The sequence below is a fragment of the Varroa destructor genome, unplaced genomic scaffold (assembly GCF_002443255.2).
Source record: "Varroa destructor unplaced genomic scaffold, Vdes_3.0 BEIS01000001.1, whole genome shotgun sequence".
NCBI classification, from domain to species: Eukaryota; Metazoa; Arthropoda; class Arachnida; order Mesostigmata; family Varroidae; genus Varroa; species Varroa destructor.
Window position 1 is genome coordinate 7,722,497 of NW_019211454.1, and position 22,683 is coordinate 7,745,179.

General features: G+C 38.4%; 1 protein-coding gene across 18 annotated transcripts in view; it reads right to left on the reverse strand.

Annotated features, from left to right (window-relative positions):
- Positions 1-22,683, reverse strand: part of LOC111246818 (uncharacterized) — a 55,411-nt gene that overhangs the window by 24,689 nt on the left and 8,039 nt on the right. For 9 of the 18 annotated variants that reach the window (XR_015318840.1, XR_015318844.1, XR_002671814.2 and 6 more), the window contains one exon: positions 22,403-22,464. Coding sequence is in view for 5 of the 18 variants with exons in the window: in XM_086977099.1 (XP_086833225.1) it covers positions 22,403-22,464 (62 nt within the window). In the remaining 13 variants the exon portion in view is untranslated. The other 9 variants (XR_015318847.1, XR_015318842.1, XM_086977098.1 and 6 more) reach the window with 5 other exon arrangements.

Genomic DNA, 22,683 nt, shown 5'->3' on the forward strand with positions numbered 1-22,683 from the left:
AGTGCCGCTCCAATTCGACGTGAAACCAATTCGGCCGACATCCTCTAAACAAATACTGAAGTTTCTGGTAGCCGCTGCTAGACTTGCCTTATCGAAAAAATGGTAATCCTGCTAGGTATCTGTGAACGATTGCCAACCATGAAAGTTTGAGTGTAGAGTTCGGTTCGAGCTATAAAATGGACCTTAGATCGTATATTAATAGTAAATGGAATATTTTGATCGAGGTAACTCTATTTAGGATACCGTTGAGACCGTACCTTTAATCGAACCCGAATAACTACATAACGCCATCAAATATTATCAGCTTTGACGAACATATCATAAGAACTAACACTAATTTTGGATTCATCGGTTTGCATGCTGTTTTTTTCGAGTCATAATCTAGGTTAGAGTGTACTAATCTTTACTTAGTAACTCTATTGCTGCCGCAACGGTCACATTTTCTTTATGAAATATTAATGAAAAACAAAATTGCCCGTTAATGATAATGACCTGATCTTGTCACTATTTAATTATTTTTTGCCACTGCCAAAAAAACAAAAATAATATTTTTCCAAGAATCTATCAGTTTTCTAAACTCGCATTTCGTATGGATATTTAGAAAATGATGATGGAATGAATGCAAAATAAGAGTCAAATAATTGATGAATTTATGAGCCAAGGAGGACAGAACACTATTTTAGATACATCCAGCTTCTCGTCGATAATGGTATTGGTCGTTACTATATTTGACGAATATATAGAACAGTAAAAGTAGTTTTTTCGTACAAGTGCTTGGTCTTACGAAATAAAGTATATACAGGGTATATACAAGGCTTGAAGCAATATACAAGCATTCATCAGAAATAAATTCCCTTGTTCTCGAGGCTAAACCTATTATGCAGACTCAAACAATACATCCTTGATAACGCACTGAACCTCTCAGAATCATCGTTACCATTTATTACTTATAATAATTATTATTTTTTTCTATTATTATTATTATATATTATAATATTATGATTATTTATAATTCGTACGATAAATCTTTCCAAAAACGCAGCGTAACATTGTTTCAAGATATCCTCCGCCCAACATAGTAGCACATTGTAAAAAAAGATGAACTTGATGAACGTTTAGCAACGAAAGTACACATGCTGCTCCGACCGAAACAGACGTTCCGAGTTTTAACATCGGGCATAGCCGTTAGATACCGTTTCAGGCGGTTAGCTCATTTCAACACGACACGAAACGAAGTCTGTCAACCACCGGTTTCGAATTTGACCGCCTCCCGTGTTTCTAACGTTAATAGTCAAACTATATCCATTTTAGCACCACGACAATTTGTTACTAACCCTACAAATGCCTGACCAATCAAAGGTTTAATATAATAAAGACCATACGAGAAGTCACGACGGTAGCGTGGTATAATGGCGCTAGGGGGTCACGCAAACAAACAGTGTATACGAGAATCCTATTAACGCTGTTACTCCGTCGTTATACGGACAAGGAAAAGCCGTAAAGTACATGTATGTAGAAGAAACAAGTGGAAAGGCTCTATAGAATAAGGCACGTTTGAAAACAACAACATTGCATCGCAGACCGTAAGCCAGTTGCAAAAGTACGGATAGGCTCTGAGAAATTATATACTTGGCAATAATACTTTTATACTGTTGATCCATTAGGTAATCTAGGTTTTGCACCTAAAATGTACGTGGATGAATTGAACGGAAACTACAAAGGCGACATTTTCCAAGCAAACATATGGCTGTTGGCTTGAGGATAAAACAACAAAGCATATGCATAAGGGAAAACTTTGACCACAGTGTGAGGTTATAGTGTATATCTGTTGCATTACCTAGGGCACAGAAAACAGTGTTTGGAATGCAGTCTTAAACTTAATATCTAGCTTGGGTACTGACTATTTAACAGTATTATAGTCTCCAGTACCTAAAAGAGGGCAAACTACATACACTTCAATTCACCTTTTTTGCAAAACGGTCAAAACCTCATAAGCGTAGACTATAGCTGCAATGAAACGCTTGAAGCGAAGAAATTCTGCTTTCGAACACGTTAAAGACACTGGTAAAGGCATATCAATCGGATAACTCTATGGACATGTGAGCATACGAAAGTGTCAACTTTTACGTCCAGTTCCGCAGTCATAATTCGCTATTGCCTCAAAGGGCTGGCGATCAATTTTGACATGAACGGAAATATGTTTACGCCTAGGTTTGAACCTAAACCGTTTCATGTTTGGCGAACCTATTGTCATTAGACCACCAAGGGGAATGCGCCCAACCCCAACCAAACGGTTCGCAAACCAATTTACAAAGCCTCTTTTACAAGCGGGTTACAAGCAAATTTAAAAGCTTTCAGACCACCAAATAAGCAACTGGAAAAAGGCGAAAACTAGTTCTATATCATAACGATTCTGCGTCTAGGGGATTGCCTCATTAGAATTACATATTATATTATTATTAATTGAATTAATATTTAAGAATTAACGTAGTCCCTATGTTAGTTGAAATACAACATTTCCATCCTGACTTCATACATTTATTTTCGAGAGAGATACTGTCCGAAGCTCACACTATGGAGTTTCTTGAGAACCCCCAGCTCAGAGAGCCGTTATGAGACGTGAGAACGTTGTATACACTGCGATAATCGTTTATCATTCAGCTCCGGAACAGTGGAATACTCAAGCGCTATCGGCGTGCAAAAGGGTCTCGACTATTGTTTCTCATTCTCTCTTACACGATTACAAGCATACGCAAAGATTCAGCTGGCTCTATGGAGATCACCTGTTCAACGCAATAGCACTATGCTGGAGTTGTCTTTGTATGTAGAGATGGGGGCATACGGCACACATTAATAGCGCTAGGGTCCGTGCAACAACGTGTAAAAAGTTGTCACTTTATACGTTCCACAAACTAAACATAGCTAGCTAAACTTCGGTAATAGAACGCGACTGCCATTCCCTAGGTAATTTATATTACTATCACGACCAGATAGTGCTAGCAGACTACGGATTCTACTATGCGCGACTTTCTGGCACCTCTGGTAAGTTCGTGGATTTCACTTTTTTGTGGTTGGCTTTCGAAGGCGATGCGATCAGCGCCTTTAGAAATAGCAAGGTTAGCGGCAGCACTGGTTCGAAAAACACTCGCAACGTTGTCCGGCCGGACTGGATAGAAATTGGAGTTCCCTTAGTTACGCTACTCCAGACAGTATTCCCTAGAGGCTGCGAAGTTACTGAAATAACAGACCCCTATAAGTTTTCATGTCACGTAGCCTAATTTTGCTCCTGAATCTCACGTTGGCTTTCTACAATATATTGCCATGCTCTCGTTAGAGCGAAAAAATGTGTCGGAAAAGCCGCTCTCACCATAACTGCTTTGTGAGATCTCATAGACAAGTCGAAGTACAGCCAAACATTAAGGCCATCTAATCTCAGCCTTCACTTGCTGCTATTGGCATTGGATCGATAGTTTTTGCAGCATAGAGCCATAAAATCTTTGTCTTCATCCAATACAAGAGGCTCCGTCATTGGTGACGTATATAGAAGCCGAGTTGAGCTTGTTAAGATACTTCTTCTCTTCATAATACGTTTCACTGCCATTAGCTCCAATATATTGACCAGCTATTTGTGGTTATAATTAGCTGTTGAGCAGGCTTAACATAAGTGTCAATAAAATAATCAATATTTGGGCAATGTATAGTTTATTACGCAACGGCTGTTACCTGGTAGAGAAAAGAAAGGTGAAGTATGACATGAAGCGTACCCATCTTCTCCTATAGAGGACCCGTCGATTTTTCGAGGAAAAGCTGTTTTAAAACGTTAGAACCATTGTTATAGATTCAGGGTGAGACGTTGCGGTATCACGAACCGAGTTCTTAGTGAGAATTGAGGCGAAGTGCTGAGGAAATTAGTAACATAAACATAGAACACAACTGAGTCATTTTAGCTACGGCTTGGTATATTTATTACTGTAACCTCATATAGCCAAGTTATTGATGCTATGCCGAAGAAAATGATTCCGAGAACTTATTCATGGAATGTAAGCCACTGCAAATGATAAAACTGAAGGTTAGGCGTCGACTACCAAAACATTAACTGCACATAGACTTGGCACCTACGCTATATGTGCTAAGTTGTTCTAATATTTTTTTATTATGTTAATTGTTATATTGTTTTTATATTTCGTTTTTATTCTTGTGTGAAATTAAGTAAATATATGTTTTTTTTTTTTTATTTCCTTTAAACAACTACGACAACACACTAAACAACGACAAGTCGCTCTTTATATATTGTAAACGCATTGGAGTTCGCAAATGAATATCGGTTGCTTGAAACAGTGAAAACCATTGTCAGACGTTTGAAAAAAAATCATTAGCATAGTATTTTTTCAGCTTAAAAATGGGGTTCTCATTGTTTTTTTTTTATTACCCATTAATAAGTACAACAGAATCTGATTTTGAGTAAATATCTGCTTGCCATTGAAAAACAAGAGTTATAGTTTATGGGAATGCTACTTTATCGTGCTCCTAAAAGATCACTCTGATGTATAGTTTATAGATTTATATATACCCATGGATATGCGAATACGTTGAGAAATCGTTTAAAGGAGAATCTCAGATTAATAGCGTTCTGGAAGCGCGAAAAAGCATCTATTATATATATATATATATATATATATATATATATATATATAATAGACGTAAAAGGAAAAATGTTGTCACGGCAAAATGGCACCCTAAAGGATTTCCAAAAGACCCTGTGTAGGCGTTTGGCGCATTTCTAATAAGCGTGATCACATCTGTTGACACAAAAAACAGCCGATCGTGTTGTTAATAAAGAGGATTTTCGTGTTACTGTTTAATTATTTCCAAGTAATTTACAGGTATGGAAAGCAAAAGCGCTAACATGATTTCAGCTCTGAAGCTCGCTTGAGACTTCCTTCTCTTATTAATCGTACAGGAATCATTATCAGCCAATCCTCATCTCAAAGAGAATCCTAGAATAAGAGGTACAGACTTTTTACTCAGCCTGCTTACTAAACTTTAAAGCTTAGCTGTTCCAGGCTTCTTCACTCGCTATTCAGCCACAATTCCATCGTAACTGCTGTCATTTCAATGTACGAACAATAGTAACTAAATAATTTAGTGACTTTTTTCGAATCCAAACATAGAATCTATGCAATTTTGCAATAGATCTAAAGGAATAGTACTTCTTATTTCAGATGATCCAATTGCAGTCGAGGAAAAAAGCAGAGGAAAAGATTGCCGACGCTTTTTTTTTTCTGGTATTCAACCAACACAATGCACTTCGTGAATCTACACAATGGGTCGCCTGTCCCTCAACAAGGCTGTACGCTCGTTCCATATGCTATGGCCGATCTTTTAACTTAAGCGGCTTTATACTCGCCGGTGATTTGCGAATGCTGGCTGTTTGTGATGCCAAACAGTTTACATAGCAAACAGCTTTTTTTTTGTCATAGGGCGTTCTAGAAGGAGTTCTTGAAGCGGAGTCATGAACGAAAAAGTAGAAGGGCAAAGCTCAAAAGTTCGCTTCCGTGGTGGTTTTTGTCGTCGTTCCTTCGTAGAGGGCCAAGGATGTCGTCGAGCCAAGCGCCTTTCCACTTCGTACAATCGTTCACACTTCGATATGATTGGCGGAAGATTTTTTTACGTTCATTTGGAGTGCAGGAACTTTTCGGTTATGATCGTACACTTCGTCCACTGTGTTTCCTGTACCTAGAAGTAGCCGTACGATAACAGGGCCATTCTTTTCCCGATACACTAAAAAACATAAACGGAAGTTGAACATATCAGGGTCGCTTCATATATCACGCAAATAAATTTTCCATTTAAAATGTCTATAAATGGAGCATACTTTTGCTAGCGGAAATCGTTATCGGAAATGCAGGCAAATTTTCGATTAACCAAATCTAAGATATTGGCGTATGTTAGAGTGAATTAAATGTCCTGCTGCTTCGGTGAGAAATAATTTAGCAAGCGTCACAATGACCGAAAAGCGTTTTTCGTATTACTATCACCTGACTTTTTGTCGCGGCTCTAAAAAGGAGCTTGATTACGTCGCATTAAATACATAGTTTTTCCTTCCTTAAGGTTCAAACAGTGTTCAAGCGAATATTTAATTCTTTATATCTGATAATTAAAAAAGAAAAAATGATACCACGATATTAGAACGAAGTAAGAATTGATGAAAGTTTGTTGCGGTATCAATCCTGTCCTAAGCACTTGTAAAATAAGCTTTATAAAAGATATTATGCATGGACGTTTGTTAACGCGAAGCACCACTGTTGATTATAGCAAGCTCTAGGTCAATTCATAGATCGAGAAAGTCTTTATTTAACAATTTAGAAAGAAAATCGAGTAAGCCTATACTCTGGATCCCACAGACAATTTCAACTGTAATATGACTGTTTAGTGAATAGGTGAAATTACAATAATATATATTATCAAGATACAATAGAACGGGATATTTTTAAGGTGAAAAAGTGGCATTTGACTTTATAATGTAACAGAGAAATAATGGTTCTCAGGCGTAAAATCTTTCAAATACGTATCAGTCTCTTTCGATGAGTATTTTTAATAAGACGTAATAATTAAGTGCCATATTTTCATTCACGTATTTTACAGTCGTCGTCGTCGGGTGTTCCACAGGGTTATTTCTACTAGACTAAGTATTTAGGAACGATCGAACGTAATTTGCCGCTGAGCTTCAGCAACAATCGTAATCATGGAGTTTGTCGCTTAGTCACCTGACCTGTCCGAGCGTTTCGATCCTCGAGCTCAGTGTCTTTGTCTTCGAGAGGTATTCTTTCGGAAGCAGTCCTACTAACTTAATACGTCGTCGCGTGTTCCGCATCCTACTTTTACTGTGACAAAATAAAAAAGCCATTGCTCACATGCTTCAGGTATGTGGCTTACGACAGTAATTTTCCAGTTGCCCAATGATCACTAAACCCATTTTATCAGTTAATATATTTCTTCGCACTCAATGATAATAAAAGTTTCTGTAGTATTGAGAAATAAAGCTTTTCTCTTGCACCGAAAGCCATGTACCTTCCGAAACTTGTAACGATGCACAAATTACTCGCCTTACGTACCTTCTGAAGTCAGACCTCTCATCAGTTAGATCATATGAAGTACATAGCAATGTCAATGGGATAATTTAAGTTAGTTTGTATTATTATTCTGTAGAGTTCACTGGCTAAAAAAAACGTGCGTAGTAGGGTTACTTGTAAAACATTTATATGCTTAAAGCTTTATGATGGGTTGAATATATAATATCAAAATAATAATATAACTATATATATATAATAATAATAATATAAAGAAAATAACAAATAGTTTATAAGTAAACACAGATGAAGGCGAATCAAACTAAATAATTATTAACCTTTTGACAGTCATATGACCTGCCAATGTTAATGATTTGTAATAGTCTTCTATAGCATCTATAGCGTGTAGGAAGACACATTGAAGACACGACGAGTAACTAATATACAACAGCATTAAAAAGTAGCAAAACTTAACAGAGGCCTAATAAATATTTGACAAAATACTGATTAAACGCAAACTTTGAGAGTTTTCAGTCGAAATCGGAGTCGAAACGGCGAACGCCGTGGTATAACAAATTATCACAAACACTATCTCTATCTATTATGCACTTCTTTTTGTTGTATATTGTACATTCTTGTGTATTCATCTTTGTATATTCATCTGGCAACTTTCGGATCGAAACCATTACACAACAATGTAGGTAAAAATCAGATCGTTATTTTATGTATCTTAATTGCTTACTATAACAAAGTCTGAGAGGCTATTCAGATATCGAGAAAACAGGTTCAGTGTGCGATCTAGTTTATTGGCCATATAGACTAGCAAAGAAATTTCTTACCATAACAATTGACGATGTCATGAAAATATTCCCGCGATCTGACTTCAATATTATTGCTTAGTTAGCAATATGTATAGAAATAATATAATTAGCATTTGTATTATTTTCGTCAGTCTATCTATACATGCCTAATCTTTCCTTTAGAAATCATTTTAGAAGATACCCCACACTCCAGAGCAAGATACGCGATTATTTTTATGGTTTTCTTTCTGTGAATTGTACGTTTATGTCAATCGCTTCAAGTGAATTGACACAAGTTGTCGTCCTGAGACCAAGTTGCCGAGATCCGCCGCTCTGAAAACGTGATCCGATACGAAGGGCACTTTATTTTCTCAACGACTCTTTTCCAACGTCCTCGTTGAGATTCAAGTTAACAGTTTATTTCGGTGGCGCTTCATTCCCGTGCCACCTGGGTCTTCTGCGAAGTGCGACACACGGCACTTTCAACATGTCGTCCCCTAGGGAGTTCATCCTGGGTAAAAAGTGCCATAGAGCACCCACAAGTATAATAGCGCTTTTCATCAAGAAAGCGTAGTTCTGAGATTCCATATAAGCGTCTCACTCCTCTCCAAATAATTTTGTACTTGGAGGCAAACATGAATTTGATTTTTCACAACATCATTGGACCCACCTATACGCCAAAAAATTAGATGATACTCTACTAGAACAACTGTGATACATTGAAAATACCCCGTCTGTTCTTCTTAAGAAAATTAAATAGATATCCACTCCAAATTTAAGCGAAAGCAAACCTTCCGGGTATGAAATTATTATTAGAAAGATTATATCATATAGACAGCTATAATTTTGAGTCTTATGAGACGTCGTCCGTCTGTCCATACACTACAACTGCGTTTTATTTTAGACAACTGATTTGGCTAAGTTAATTTGTGATAATTAAGCATCTAAAGAAATTGTTCATAGAGGATGCAATTTCATGGACAATGAACAACAGTATGAAAGGAGAACTAAAGATGTTGCCGAGTAATATGTATATTATATGGAAATGAGGCACGAAGGCTTTCCACACCGGATATTCACTTGAACTGCTGGTTTGAGAAACTAAAAAATGGAAAATAACACTTACTTCATAGATGTGAGGACAAAAATAAGTCCTCTAAAGAGATCTGATAGTTGTGCATCAGTTGCGCACGAGGGAAAACTTTAGATCGGAAAAATAGCTAGCGGTTAACCCGTCTAAAAATTAATAGATTTCAGTGCTTCCAGGTATAAAATGTTTGCGTAAAGCCTCCCATAGCAAGGACAGACATTAAGACAGTACAACAACTACCACAACGACTTTTTAAGAACACATTCAAAATAAATATGAAAATGAGAACTTTCCCCTGAATCATAGATTAAAATGGGTAGGGTTGGTTGGGCCGAAATCATCTGTGGCCGCACCAACGAAAAACCTTGGATACCTACTTTTCTATGAGTTTTTATATGTTCATTCCAGGATATGGTCAAATTTTTTTATTGAGGATAAACAATACTTTGTGTATCATGTTCTACGAAAACGCTTCGATTAACCTAAGAGTCATACACTATTAAGATATGCGGGGTAAAAAATGCACAATCTTCCAGAGCCGCCCAATGACTCGCAAATGGGGCAGACGGAGTTTCATCGAAAGACACAGGAACGCTACCACAGCTATAGGTTTCTAAAGGTCTATCGAGTCAGGCCTTACTCTTCAATAATAAGGTACTTGAGTCACTTTAAGGTAGTTGAGCACTGATGGTCATTTTTTCAAACGGTACAGTCGGGTGAAAATCGCATGGACCTATAGGTTTCAAAGCATGCCAGATACTATTTTGCGTTACGTCTTTTGGGCCGGGGAAGAAATCTTAGGTCAAGAAAGCGCCACATAGAAGATGCACTGCCGACGAAAACAATGATCGAATGGTAACGAATCGCTTGAAACGTCAAAGTAAAATTCATATCAGATTGCAAGAGATGTTTTTCGTATCCTCGCGCTTGATTTTGATAAAAGCATGTACTGCGAAATATCATAGCCCGGAGAACAAGTATCAGTACATTCGAAAAGTGGCAAAGCTGTCTTACAATTATAAAGTACGTCTGAGTTTGTAGATGGCTATAAATTACCTGTAATGAATTGGGTTATACTGCATTATTTTTGACATGATCTATTACTTATAAACGTATGTTTATGTTCAATATAAGCGAAGATAATGTAATAAACTATGTTACTATGTTTTATTAAATAGCTGCTAAAATAGCGGTTCTTCTTAATCACACTAACACCACTAAAGTGATTAAATGCATCCTCTACGGAATTGTACCAGTTCCCCCGCCATGTTAACATTTTTGTATAGGTCTGTGATTTTTCTCAACCCGGTTCGACGTAAAGTCGAGTCTAGATTCGCATTCGGGCATAAACACGCTCTGTTATGAAACAGTGGCTAACAGCACTTCGCGGCATAAAATTCGATATATTTATTCGTTTCTCTATGTGCTATGTAAAAAATTCGTGCTGTGTGAAGACGACCTCCAATGAAGTGCAATAGCTGGCCGTTATCGACCGCTGTCGTATTATTTCAATTTAAATCATGTTATATTCTAGAAGAAATTACCGAAACGCAGTTGAAGTTAATAAATATCCCTTATAAAATAGATGAAAATATAAAGTCACAAAAATCATAAGCTGATCAAGATCACAATTGCGTGCTCCAAGAGTTTAACTCTGAAAGAAGGTATTACGGGGCCCTCGCCTCAGCGTTTGTTGTTACAGATTAACAACAGCGTAAATTTTTACTGGGTGAAACATATAATACCCTAATAACTGACGTGTTTCTTTGTAAATGCTTGAATGATTTATGGATCATACGAAACGTTCTTATTATATTTATACTTCTGTAGTTCATTGAAATATATTTTTTATCCTAGGCCTAGCTAATTCAACAATTTTCGCAACGCTAACAAGGCTTAGGTATATGAGAATGCGATAATAATAAAACAAACTTGCCATTCTCCTGTTATAATAACTCTATAACTTACAATAACTTGTCTATAAGTCATACATGTGCATAATTTTCCCGATATCCTGATAAATGAGCGCATATAAAACACTCGCAAAGTACTACTGGCAACTGCCTAATCGGTGTAGGCTTTTGTCGAAATCATTGAGTTATAAGCGTCCAGTTGGTGAGGAACTGAGCGCATCGGTTTAGAGATTGGTCGCACTTTTATTGACCTTTTAAGGTTCACGAACCCGAACAGCTTCTGACCTTGAACATGATTGCACCTTTTGTTCTATATTTAAAGCTTTCCCCGTGCTTCTACAATGCGTTCCGAAGGTCAAGCAAGCTTATATTACTGAAAATTACTACGCAGTTTGCCTCGCTACCAGCTGCCGATAAAAGAGCGTCATCAAAAGATTTAAAAAAAAGTGCAAATTTATAGGGCTGTTATTGCGCTATTTTTTTAAATTAGACCTGTTGGGGTGAGGTCATTAAGTTGTCAAACGTCCTGTACTAAAATTTCTGTGAAGCTTATCATTTAGTTCATTTTATAAAAAAGGGTCTTTCAATTTTCTTCGAATACTGAGTCTTTTTGCAGGGTGTGCGTTACTTTATACGTTTTTTTTCCTGTGTCAAAACAGTACTTTGTTGTGAATTCAAGGAAGTTAAATTACCTTCAAGATTGCTGCGTTCGAGGAACAGCTTTTTCGAGGAAAGTTAGTTTTTTTACAGAATATTTTTTCTTCCTTTTGGATTTTTGTTCATTTACCCCGCCCCGAAAGAAAAAGCACATTTGCAATGGCTTCTTCTATCTCTCGCCATTATTAGATTCGCTACAACTGACTCGAACTAATACCAGGATGTAACTATTTTCTATGAGATCCTTTTTTTTCGAAAGGTAAAATTCTCCTCTGTTTGCTATTTTAGTCTAGCCTATGTTGAGGTAGCGTATCTCCTTTGTCTCATGTAGACTTTTTCTATTAAATTAGACATTAATACCCTAGGCCAATTCTTGGCAAATAAATGTACATGTTACGCAACACTAAGATAGAGAAGAAGATGCTGAATGTCTAAACAACATCATCTGCAAATATGATTGTATGGCTGTAATCTTAAGTGCACAGTGGAGTTAGCAGTCGGAATCTCAGTATTGTACAGCTACCCTAAGCAAGGTTGTATGGGTCTATTTAATGCCGTCGCACTGCCTCGGGGTCCATAGCTAGCTCAGAAGTACGACAAAGTCACTTAGAAAGGCTCGGCCGCTTTCCTTCACCGCCACCATACAGCCCTGCCCTTTTAAAGAGTACCCACCAGACCGGGCCAGATAAGAGAGAACCGATTCCTTAACCAGAATTTACAGCTCGGTATAACCAACGCCCGCAACGTATCTTTCTAATAATCGAACAGCTCAATGGTACTGATAGCGATATCGATTCTTAAGGTTCCTTCAGTGGATCTTAGCAAAGCCTCCCTAAGGACTGACCGCCATGGGTGTTTAGGTCGCCCCCGAAGGGGACTTTGCTACGCTTTCTCCTGCCCTCACTCATTCTCTCACATCCTCAGTTTCTATATATCAAGATGAATCAGATGTGTTCGGGAGCAAAGATCAGGAGCAAAGCAAACAGGAAAAGCTGCGGTGGAGAAAAGCTGCTGGATATGCCGGAATACAACGTCAAATTAAGCTTTCTAGAAAAACTTGGGCCTATGAATACAATCTACATTCGTATGTGAACAACAGTGGCAGGCTATGTTACGGATGGAGCAGGATGTTCATGTAATTAAGTTTTCCTCTGCGTAACATAGAGAAAAGTTACTGGCCGCAATATATATATATGAAAACAAATTCAGAACGATTTCCCGACTGGGAGGACTGATAGAGGCTGACTTGCGAAACGCCTCACATATTTGATCGAAGTTGATACATAAGAGTTAGAATGACGTACGCATCCGGAAACAACTTAAATATTACTGTCCTGTTAGGGAACTGTTGGTTATTATAAGTGGCAAGGAAGTGGCACTGGCCTATCAGAATCAAAGACTTATTACTTCCCCATGGTAGTAGGTATTTATGACCCAGAATATGAAATTAACGTATGTCTATTTTGATTTTCTCGAAATAACTGACCCGTATTAGTACTAGTAATGCCATTAAGCACTACCTATGGGGTGGCGAGAACCGTTTCGAATATATGGCAGCTAATAAAAATAGTTATACATACTGCACAATAAGTGTAATTAGATGATAAAAAAAAAAAACAAAAACAATGTACGAAGTATCACCTGCATATGTTGCCGTCTAAGAATCAGATCGTATTTGTCAATTATCATAAATAACATTTTTCCGCTTTTTATAATATGCATAGCCATAACAATTCAAAGCACGCTAATATATTTGCCGTTTTTGCCTGCCCCGGGCCTGTGTAGTGCACCGGGTTCGCTGAACATAAATTTCATCCTGTATTTCTCTATCTCGACGGGGTTGTCCATTACCAGCAAATCGTCCACAATACGATACAAAGCTTAGTAATGCAACCTCCGATTTGACTGAGCCGAAATGAAAACATCCCCAATGGACTACCCTTGCAATCGAAATATTTTACGGGCAGTCAGTGCGATGCTGAAGAGGCAGCATACTTTTCCCGATATCAGTAGCAAACAATTCACGCAACTCACTAATAATAATAATAAAAAATGTCCATGTGCCACTTGATGTAGGATAATTGAAGTTACTTTCGTTGCGAATCTATCGATATAGTTATATTCATAGTATCAGCACATAAAAGGCGAATACATTAGTTAACAACTGCATGATTTTATGCGAAGAAGAACAAACGAACTAAATCTAAAGGTAAAAATACAGATCTTACAGAATGGTTACGCGCATATATATATATAAAGATTATTATTTTTCTATTTCGTTAGCTCTCGTTCATTGACGTTTAGTGGTCAACCTGTTCTTTCAGCGGCACTTTACACTGTGCCCGGTTTCGGGAAATTCCTCTATCCTAGCGTTTTGTTTGGACGATTGCCACTCCCCTGTTTCCTTCTTGCGCCATTAAATTGCCCTTTTCACCTTCCTTCAGCGGATTCGATTCTGAGAAGTGGTCGATCAGCCGCCTTTAGCTCGACTTCGTTCTCTAGGCCATCTATGCCCTTTCCTAATACGGCAAAGGCCACTGAAATTTTCCTTTTCCAGCGGTTACTTCGTTCCCTACTTTTGTTCTTTCGCTATGCGTAGCGTTGGTGTCGCCGCTAGTGCTTACGGACCAATATTAAAATATCCGTCAAACTCTCCGCAATCCTAAGCATTATGTCAGAATCCCTATTTAGAAGCGGTTGCACTTTGATGAACGAACGAGACTAGCGTAAAATAGTGCGAATCCTGTCTTAGTACTGCATACTAATGAGTGTTCAGCTAATAGAAAAAGTTTGCATAGGCGGTAACTTTTCAACTTGTTATTAACTTTTATTCAGCCAATGCGCAAAAACAGCATGAAGCAAATCAACCACATATTCCAACATTTGCCTTCTATATATAAAGGCTGAATAGCAATTTTACGCCTGATTTCATCGCATGGCCACGTTGTTCTATCGTCTGTTACCAGTGACTTAGTCTGAAGTGGATACTGGTGCCAATGTTGATTCAAGGCATGTAAGTCTATAGTGCCTCCGCTATCACTGTGACAGGCACGAGACTGTAGAGGTCGCCGTCGAGAAAGCTCAACATGCGAACCACATGGCGGCAGCGACAAAGGAGTCACGAATGAATGGGAAAAAAAAGAAAAACTTACATTTCGTCCTGCTGGTCGAGGATATCTATTCTCATTCAAATGCAAATCACACAAATACACAGAATCAAGTAAGCCTGCGTCTGGATCGTTTTGACGGAGGCTGGACGTCGGCGTCGAGGCCGGGTGACATCGTCTCCAATAGGAGCCCGATGCCCGTACTTGTACCATTGAGCGGGTCGGGCGGGCAAGAGTAATTGCATCTAATGCTTTTCGCGTCTGTCACTGTCGAGAAAGCCAACAATGGAAGGGCGTAAAGAATAAGAAAGGACACGTCGCGAGTGCCTGATCTTGTTTTTGCTCAACAGCGAACGAGATCGAAGAAGATAATGAATCTCAGGAAGTACGATGGGATGGGACTAAAAAGCAATGGCGAGTAAATTTTTTCATTAGCTACCACTAAACTTACACCGCTATTACGGCTGTTTGTTTTGTTAATAAAGGCGCATTTACGCCAAATCAGCCTTGTTTTTGAATGATAGTCCATTAGAAACTTTTTTATACTTCGGAACATTATGACGATACCGAACTTGAAAAATATTTCGTTGCGTTTTAGGGCGGGCAGAGTCTTTGGTGGGAATATAATTACAGTGCTGAATATCTACTTTTTGCTTCTTAAATGCAATGATCAATTCACAAACTACCTATGCACACATACTGAATTTGATATTTGTTACGATATAACTATCTGCATATCTGCGTTACGCGATATAACTAACGATGATTAACGTGAGAAGTTAAATAAGATGAATCGCGAGGAACTTACGCTCAGAATATGAATAAACTAGGTCGGAATGAAGAAGTTTATGGAAGTGTACCGACAATACAACTTCACTTGCTTCAAATCAGCGTTAGTGTTTGTATCACGTTGTTCCTCTATGAAATACGGTCGTTTGCTCTTTTCATTGGTGTCTCCCCTGTCCCGTACAAACTATACGTCACCCGAAACTATTACCCCGTTAAAGATTATATCAACAACATCATAATGATCGAAGAAAATATGTATGCATAAATGGTGAAAGGGGTTTATGCACAGAATTTTGGTAGGTTAACCATTGTCAGCTTCATCGTTCTATTCCAACTGCACAACATTAGACATTTGGTGAGGGATTCAACCCATTTTGATTTTATGTGTAAAAAGTCATTCCCTCAAGACTCTCATGTAGCTGGTGTGCTAAGAACAATTGTTAGGAACACATTGCGAGTGCCGGATCGATTAATAGTCGTTTAAGTCAATTATATCAGAAAGCAACAGATTCTATCGAGTAGCAATAATGCATAATTAAAGCTCTACCAGGAAGCTCTAGCGGCTTTTACTAAAACAAAGCAAATACGCAGGAATAAGTACCAATATTAATTGAGCCCATGCTCGCAATGGTCTGTCGAAATGGATATATTTTCAGTTGCTCATTTTTCACGCAGAATGAACGGAAACGTTTCAAATGCTCCAAGTTTCGAGATAGACGTTGTACTACAGCTGTAGAAAGAATTAGCAACGATTTAACTGTATTAGGAAACAATTTTGAGAAGTGGGTTTCGAAAGTAATGACGATGCACTAAAATTAACTATATATACTTGTTCTGCTATAAGCCCTATTAGCGTACTATAAACATGATAATAGTGACAATTTTTGGAACTTTGTGACGACATAGATAAACATAATTCGTGACTTCATGTTACTCGTTCGCGTTAACACCGAGCGTTGCCTTGGAACTACTCTACATTGGCCGCACCCTTGATTAGTGTAGGCTATTCGACGGGCACCGATATTACTGTAAAAGAAAAATGTAACTTTCTATTCAGTTATTTTTGGTGGTTGAAGCTTTTATCAGAAAATGTCTTTATTGCTTAATAATTAATTAATACAATAATAATTAATATAATTTATTGTTACTTAATATTCTGAGACCCGGCCATCGCGGTCTTTCTAACGCGCCCCCTTAGAAAGTAATTTACTAGTGCAACTCTAGCCTAAATAGATAACATAAGCTATATATAAGCTCGAAGATATAAGTAGCAAATGAGTCAGAGATCCTCTTACATTGCGTTCAAGTGTGTCAGAGCCATCGTCGGATGAGGTCATTAAAATCCCTTTCGCAGATCGGCCCTTTTTCCCCCGCCATTTACGATAGGAAAAAGGAAAGCTCAAAGCGAAGAACTTCGATGGAGAGAACTGCCTATTATATGCAGCCGATGTTATGAGAATGTCCAAATAGTGAAGTGGGTCATATTCGGTTCTATTGAAATAGTGCGATTACATGAAAGCTCTATGGACACGTCTGAATTACTGCTGACCCCACCGCTGCTTTTGGCCCAACGATACAAAATTGTAGGACGTACGATAACCGGAAGGTTTCAAAGAGTGATAAGCGTTTTATGGGTATTATGATCTGGCTAGTTAGGGTACAACGTGTTTTTTAAACACAATTTTATCCTACCTCTTACCCTAGGTAATATTAACTTGCGAAAAGGTCTAAATATTGTTCGTGCACCGGGTGCATCGGGTCCAGATTTGACATCCGTGAAATTACGGAGAAATAAGATGCGATGAATCTACCTATAAAATATTCTTGAAGATTTGAGGCATAAGGTGTCTCCGAACGTTCCATCTACCTTCGTGCGATCAGATTTGGTTCGGTAAACAAAAACCTTTATTTTTGAGCACCCTTGAGTCTCCTGGGATCTCTAGACGTGGTAAGCAGTGCGCATTTGGCTTGTTTCTTTAATGAAATATATTCGTCCAATAAACGTTCAAACAGTGGTATCAAAAGGCGTTCGTAGTAGCTCGTATGGTCTATAGTGCGGATAGGTAGGCCCTTTTCCAACGAATGTCATTTACCCGCTTATTGGGCGAATTCAAATTAGCCTTGTATTATAGAAAGTTTCGACGATTATTTGAAAGTAATTATTGTTTCGAGATGCCATGTCACCTAACCTATTTGTGGGAAGAATTAAAATCTGTAGATCTATCAATACAGACTATTGCGGTAGAACATTATTTTTGCCCGCTTTTCTAGAAGCAACGAATCTTTATTGCCTGTAGTCGTATCGGCGTGCGAAATGATCCAGAAAGAGCAACGCCAGGCTGCTCAAGCGCGCAAAAAAAGACGTGAAGCTTCACCACTGCAGGACCGAAAAGCCATAGGCAAGTACAGATTGGAGGACTGTTTGAATTTGGCAACAGGCTGAACCTATGTCATGTTGCGCTCCATTGTCTACAAGATGATTACTTAGGAAATGATCAGGAATTGCTATGTGTAACACGGCTAGCCAGCAAAAGTAAGATTAAGCTCTTGCTTCCAGGAACGCAATGGTCAATAAGGTCGTTGGTGTTGAAAAACGAGAAACACTTGCTTTATGGATAGAAGTGTTGAACTCTAGGTTAAATAGTAAGGCCTTACTACACTTGCATTGAATTAGCTATATTTCTCATACAACAAATCACATATTCGTAATCCATGTGAGCCGAAATATCCTAAAAATTATTTACTTTTCATGTCGGCAGGAACGAAGCTATGAAAGGCAACAAAATCCCTCTTTATACGTTTCTTCTTTTTTGTAAGTTCTTGATTTTGGTAAGAACAGCTTGTTTGCAGCTTCGCGTACACCTAAAGACGGTAATATTTGCTAATATACGAAGGATCATTTACTTCAAGATTAGTCTTTGAGCTTAGCTAACGGGTACATTGCCTAGTCAGCAATCGGACACGTGTAAGGCAGACTCATTTACTTGTCTATATATACTCCGGCACGCTTCGTTAGCGTCCTGGGTTTCCGGCTTTCCCTATTCCGCGCCAACGACTATACCCCACTATTGGTGGCTGACTGATCAGAGGTATTGCTATCTTTACTTGGTAGGGTACGGTGTCCCATTGTTTTCTACGCGACCACTGTTGCTGCCTCGACATTTGGCTTACTTCCGCCTATTCTATAATCTCCCCCTTGCCTAACTTCACTCCTCAACTGCCCCCCACCTAACCATATATTGAAACGCTGAACGTTAAATCTCGCTCCTTACAGTGCAAGTGCAGCACGAACGCCGCCGCTTATCACGAAATAATTAGAGTCTTCCGCACGATTTACTTTAGCCAGATAGGCAGGCTACCGGTCGGCGGGAGCGCTGGCTGGCTGCTTTCAGCGTAGCTGGCTAAAACCGCGCACTGAATCTGTGTGCTCTACACTTCATCGCGAAGTGAGCACCAATGGCGGGAATAGCGCTTTCGTACCCACATTATCCTCATATTCTTACAGAGGTTTACATATTACACTCTTGCCCCATACTAATATCTTTTCACCCCTCTATCATCCATTGCCAAAGCGTCGACACTGCCATCGTATGTTAGTTCCTTTCTGCCTTACTAAGCACGTGATGCGTTTGTACATAGCAACACAGTATGCGGGAATCGCAAGGGGCGCTGAAAACTATTTCCCAAGACACAATCTTCGCTGGCTCATTTCACATATCGTTCGGCCAATAACGCCACTGCCATCGCCATAGGCGCCGCTTAGCAGCACTCCACTAGGGGAGGTTGTTGACTGGCGACGCCCTGTTAACCGCACAATATAATCTTGGCCTTGCCTTTCCTTGCTGGCCCTTGCGAAACTTGAACGGCCGGCTAACGTTCTCGACCGTTCGTTAAACCTACACATTTAATTAGAACTATTTCCAATCGCTTCCTTACTTATCTTCGTCTTAGCTTTAAGGCGATGCTAATGCACTACATCTCGTTTTGTATAGCCAATAGCGATTTACTGCCGCACTACCTGGCTGGCCTATTGTTTAAGGCCTCTGTTAAACCTATTCCGGCATCATCTCGTGATTGAACATTAGTTCCGTTAGTTAGTGGAAACGTGGTCGGGGTCGATGGTAAATGGTTGAAATACTGGAATTACTCGAACTATTTTATAATTCGAATAATAATAACGAAACGAGCTGAAATGACTGTATAATCGTTGATGACTCTGAATGATATAGAGATAATAATAAATAGGCTATACTATGATATCGCATTGTCTGTATCTGATGGTAATCTAATGTTGTCCATTTGCCATGCAACTGCTTAATATTAAATGTCGGTAGGTCAATGGAACCGCCTTTGATTAAAACTATAGTTTCAGAGTTTTATAGCAGGCCCATTAGGCAATTCAGCCCAACATCAGAGCAAATATTGTGGAATTAGTTATGATAGTCAAGGTAAACATTATTGCTGAGTACTAAATCGTATATGATTAGGTTTAATAGCGTATATCACAAGATTACCCTTGTCAATAAAATGCCAATTTTTTCTTTGTCATACAACTTGGTTTCATATTAGGCACCCTCTTAAAGAGTGCTAACAATAAAATCATTCAAAACTGTGAAGATCAAGCACAAAATCAGCGGAGTTTTCCTGTGGTGTTTGTTTATACATATCAAATCTATCTAATGAACGCGTTTTTCATCAGCAGTCAATGATATACTCAAGTTCATCTGTCTGACATCACGATAATGATTAATCGTTCTCATGTTCAGAAAAGTATTGTTGGAAATTTATGAACCGTCAAGGATACTCGCGGGACAGAAATATTCGCTCGATATGAAAAGCTGACTCCTACATCTGCCATTGTCTGTCGCTTGGTAAGAAACTATCTGCCATTGTCTGTCGCTTGGTAAGAAACTATCTTACCAAACCAGAGCTGTGTGACTAATGATACCTTAAGAAAAAAGCTAAAGCTATGTTTTGTCAAATACTTATTCTACAATAAGCGTTCGTGCAGACTCGAATCGTTTTAGCACAAGAAACATGTTTTTTCTTATTATAATATAGGTGCAGGATATTGAATGTTAAAAGTGCGAAATGGTAATTTGTAATCCGCAAATTAAAAACAAACAAAAAAGCTGCATCACCTCGTACAGTTAATAAGAGGAAATAGGTACTTTTTTTTAGATCTTGTCACATAAATGAAAATGCCAAATCTTAAGAACGGTATCGTTTAGGGAAATCTAACCTCGCCAGTTTTTTTTGTATGTACATTTTCTCACAAATGTTTTCGATAGGCAAAAGGAAAAAATCAAGTAAATGATCGCTTTGAATTGTAAATACAGGATGTTTGTGACGATCTTTATTTAAGGCATTATTGCTTAATAAGCAATACTTTATACAATACAATAACAGGACTTCGATTTACTTTTATTAAGAGTAAATCGAAGTAAAATTACCGGAAAATGACGATGTTGGTTAACTATGACCTATGCTGCTATCATAGCAGCTAACATCAGCTACCACTGTAAAATAACAGAGTCCTTCATCCTCAAAGTCCTAAATCTGACTCGAGTTCCTCATATGTGCTTCTGGCAGCCTTTCTGAGGAAGACTTGCGTTTGCCATCGAGCCTGCTTACCGATCTGACCCATATCCCCTTCCTATATATCATTCTTCTTAATGGCTGCATGGGTTTAAATCAGTTTAGGGAACTCAGGATCATTTGGTGTGCAAATTCGTAGTTATGCCATTGCCGTTAGATATTCAATTGAGCTGCTGTTACTAGATCAGACCTGTTTCGCCGATCACTGCTTCTTGAGCTCAGATCCATAAGTTAGTTGGTTACCAGTGCAGACGACAGTCTAACTCTTATTATTAATTAGCTATAAATATTTGTTTCCAGAAAATCTGCTTTTGGCATCGCCGTCTACTCGAAAAAGCTTATATTTTACAAATAGTTCCTTCGAATAGACAAGTTTGCATCAGTTAAGACGGCATTTGTATTTTTGGTTAAGAACTATTGTGTTATTTGCACCAAAGGGTAATATATTTTTAGAGGAACATCAAATATCCACAATAAGCAAGGTTTTCTGTAAAACGTCAAGGATTTAGTTTGCGTTTATTCAAAAAAACAATCGAGTCGTACATTCCATGTGGGAGATCTGTACAAATGTCGTATTAGGCGAGGCCTCAGGTGAAGTAACTACAAGTTGTCTGGTTGTATTACCTCAGAGAATTAAACATTCGATAATTGTGGCCACGGCTTTGAGCGTGCACGGTGATTCTGAAATTTCATCTCTCTCTTCCCCCATACGAACAACCAATAGCCTATCTCTTGGAGGGGAGGGGAAGGGGGAGTATTGGTTACCAGCTTTTTTGTACGTGTCTCGAACGGACGCACCTAAATTACAGGACTTTATCTAGACTTCAGCATGTTTCCTTAACCTAAGCAATCGAATTTGGTTCTGTGGGACGAAGCAATGCAAATGATGTTGACATTACACCATCATGGTTCAGGCTTGTATAACAATAGAATACAGGAGTCGATACAGCATAAACACTGCCTAAAGATTGTTCTGTTATGTTTTGAATTTAGCGTCCGGTCAAGGCACTAGACTGGACCTTATTATGATGTATTGTTTCCTATGGCTGGTCCATCCCAGCGTAAAACCGTGGGTCTACGGCCAAACTCAGACCATTTTACTGAGTTCACGTAAATTTGGTAGAGGACTGGGGATGTTGATTATATTCTAGCCTAACTAAGTCAGTGTAGGACTTCCGGTATAAATGCTAAAATAAAATTTTTTTTTTCTTTTTTATATTATTACACGTTAGATATGAATAGCTTTCGGTGTACGTCCGTGTAAATACGAAATTTATTACAGGACCCCTAGGCCTAATTCAACAATGACTCTGCTTTAGTTATTACGCAATATTAACCTAGAAAAACGCAGCATACCAATCGAATCAAATACGCTTACGTTTATCGATGTTTATTCCAACAATCCTTTCGCCGCAAACATACGCAAAACAAGGTCTATACCTGCAAACAAGACAAAATGGGAAAATGCCCATGTCACTTATAGTTTATAGTTAATAACTGATAACGTAATTGTTCGCCGATCGACTCTCGGTTTGGTCATTCGTCGGCAGAATTTTGAAAGTTGCTTTGAGTTGCAGTGATAAGGTTTGCATGTGTTACTTTCTTTTTCGGAATATACCTTGCTTTGGATATAGATAACAATTACGGGTTCTATATATA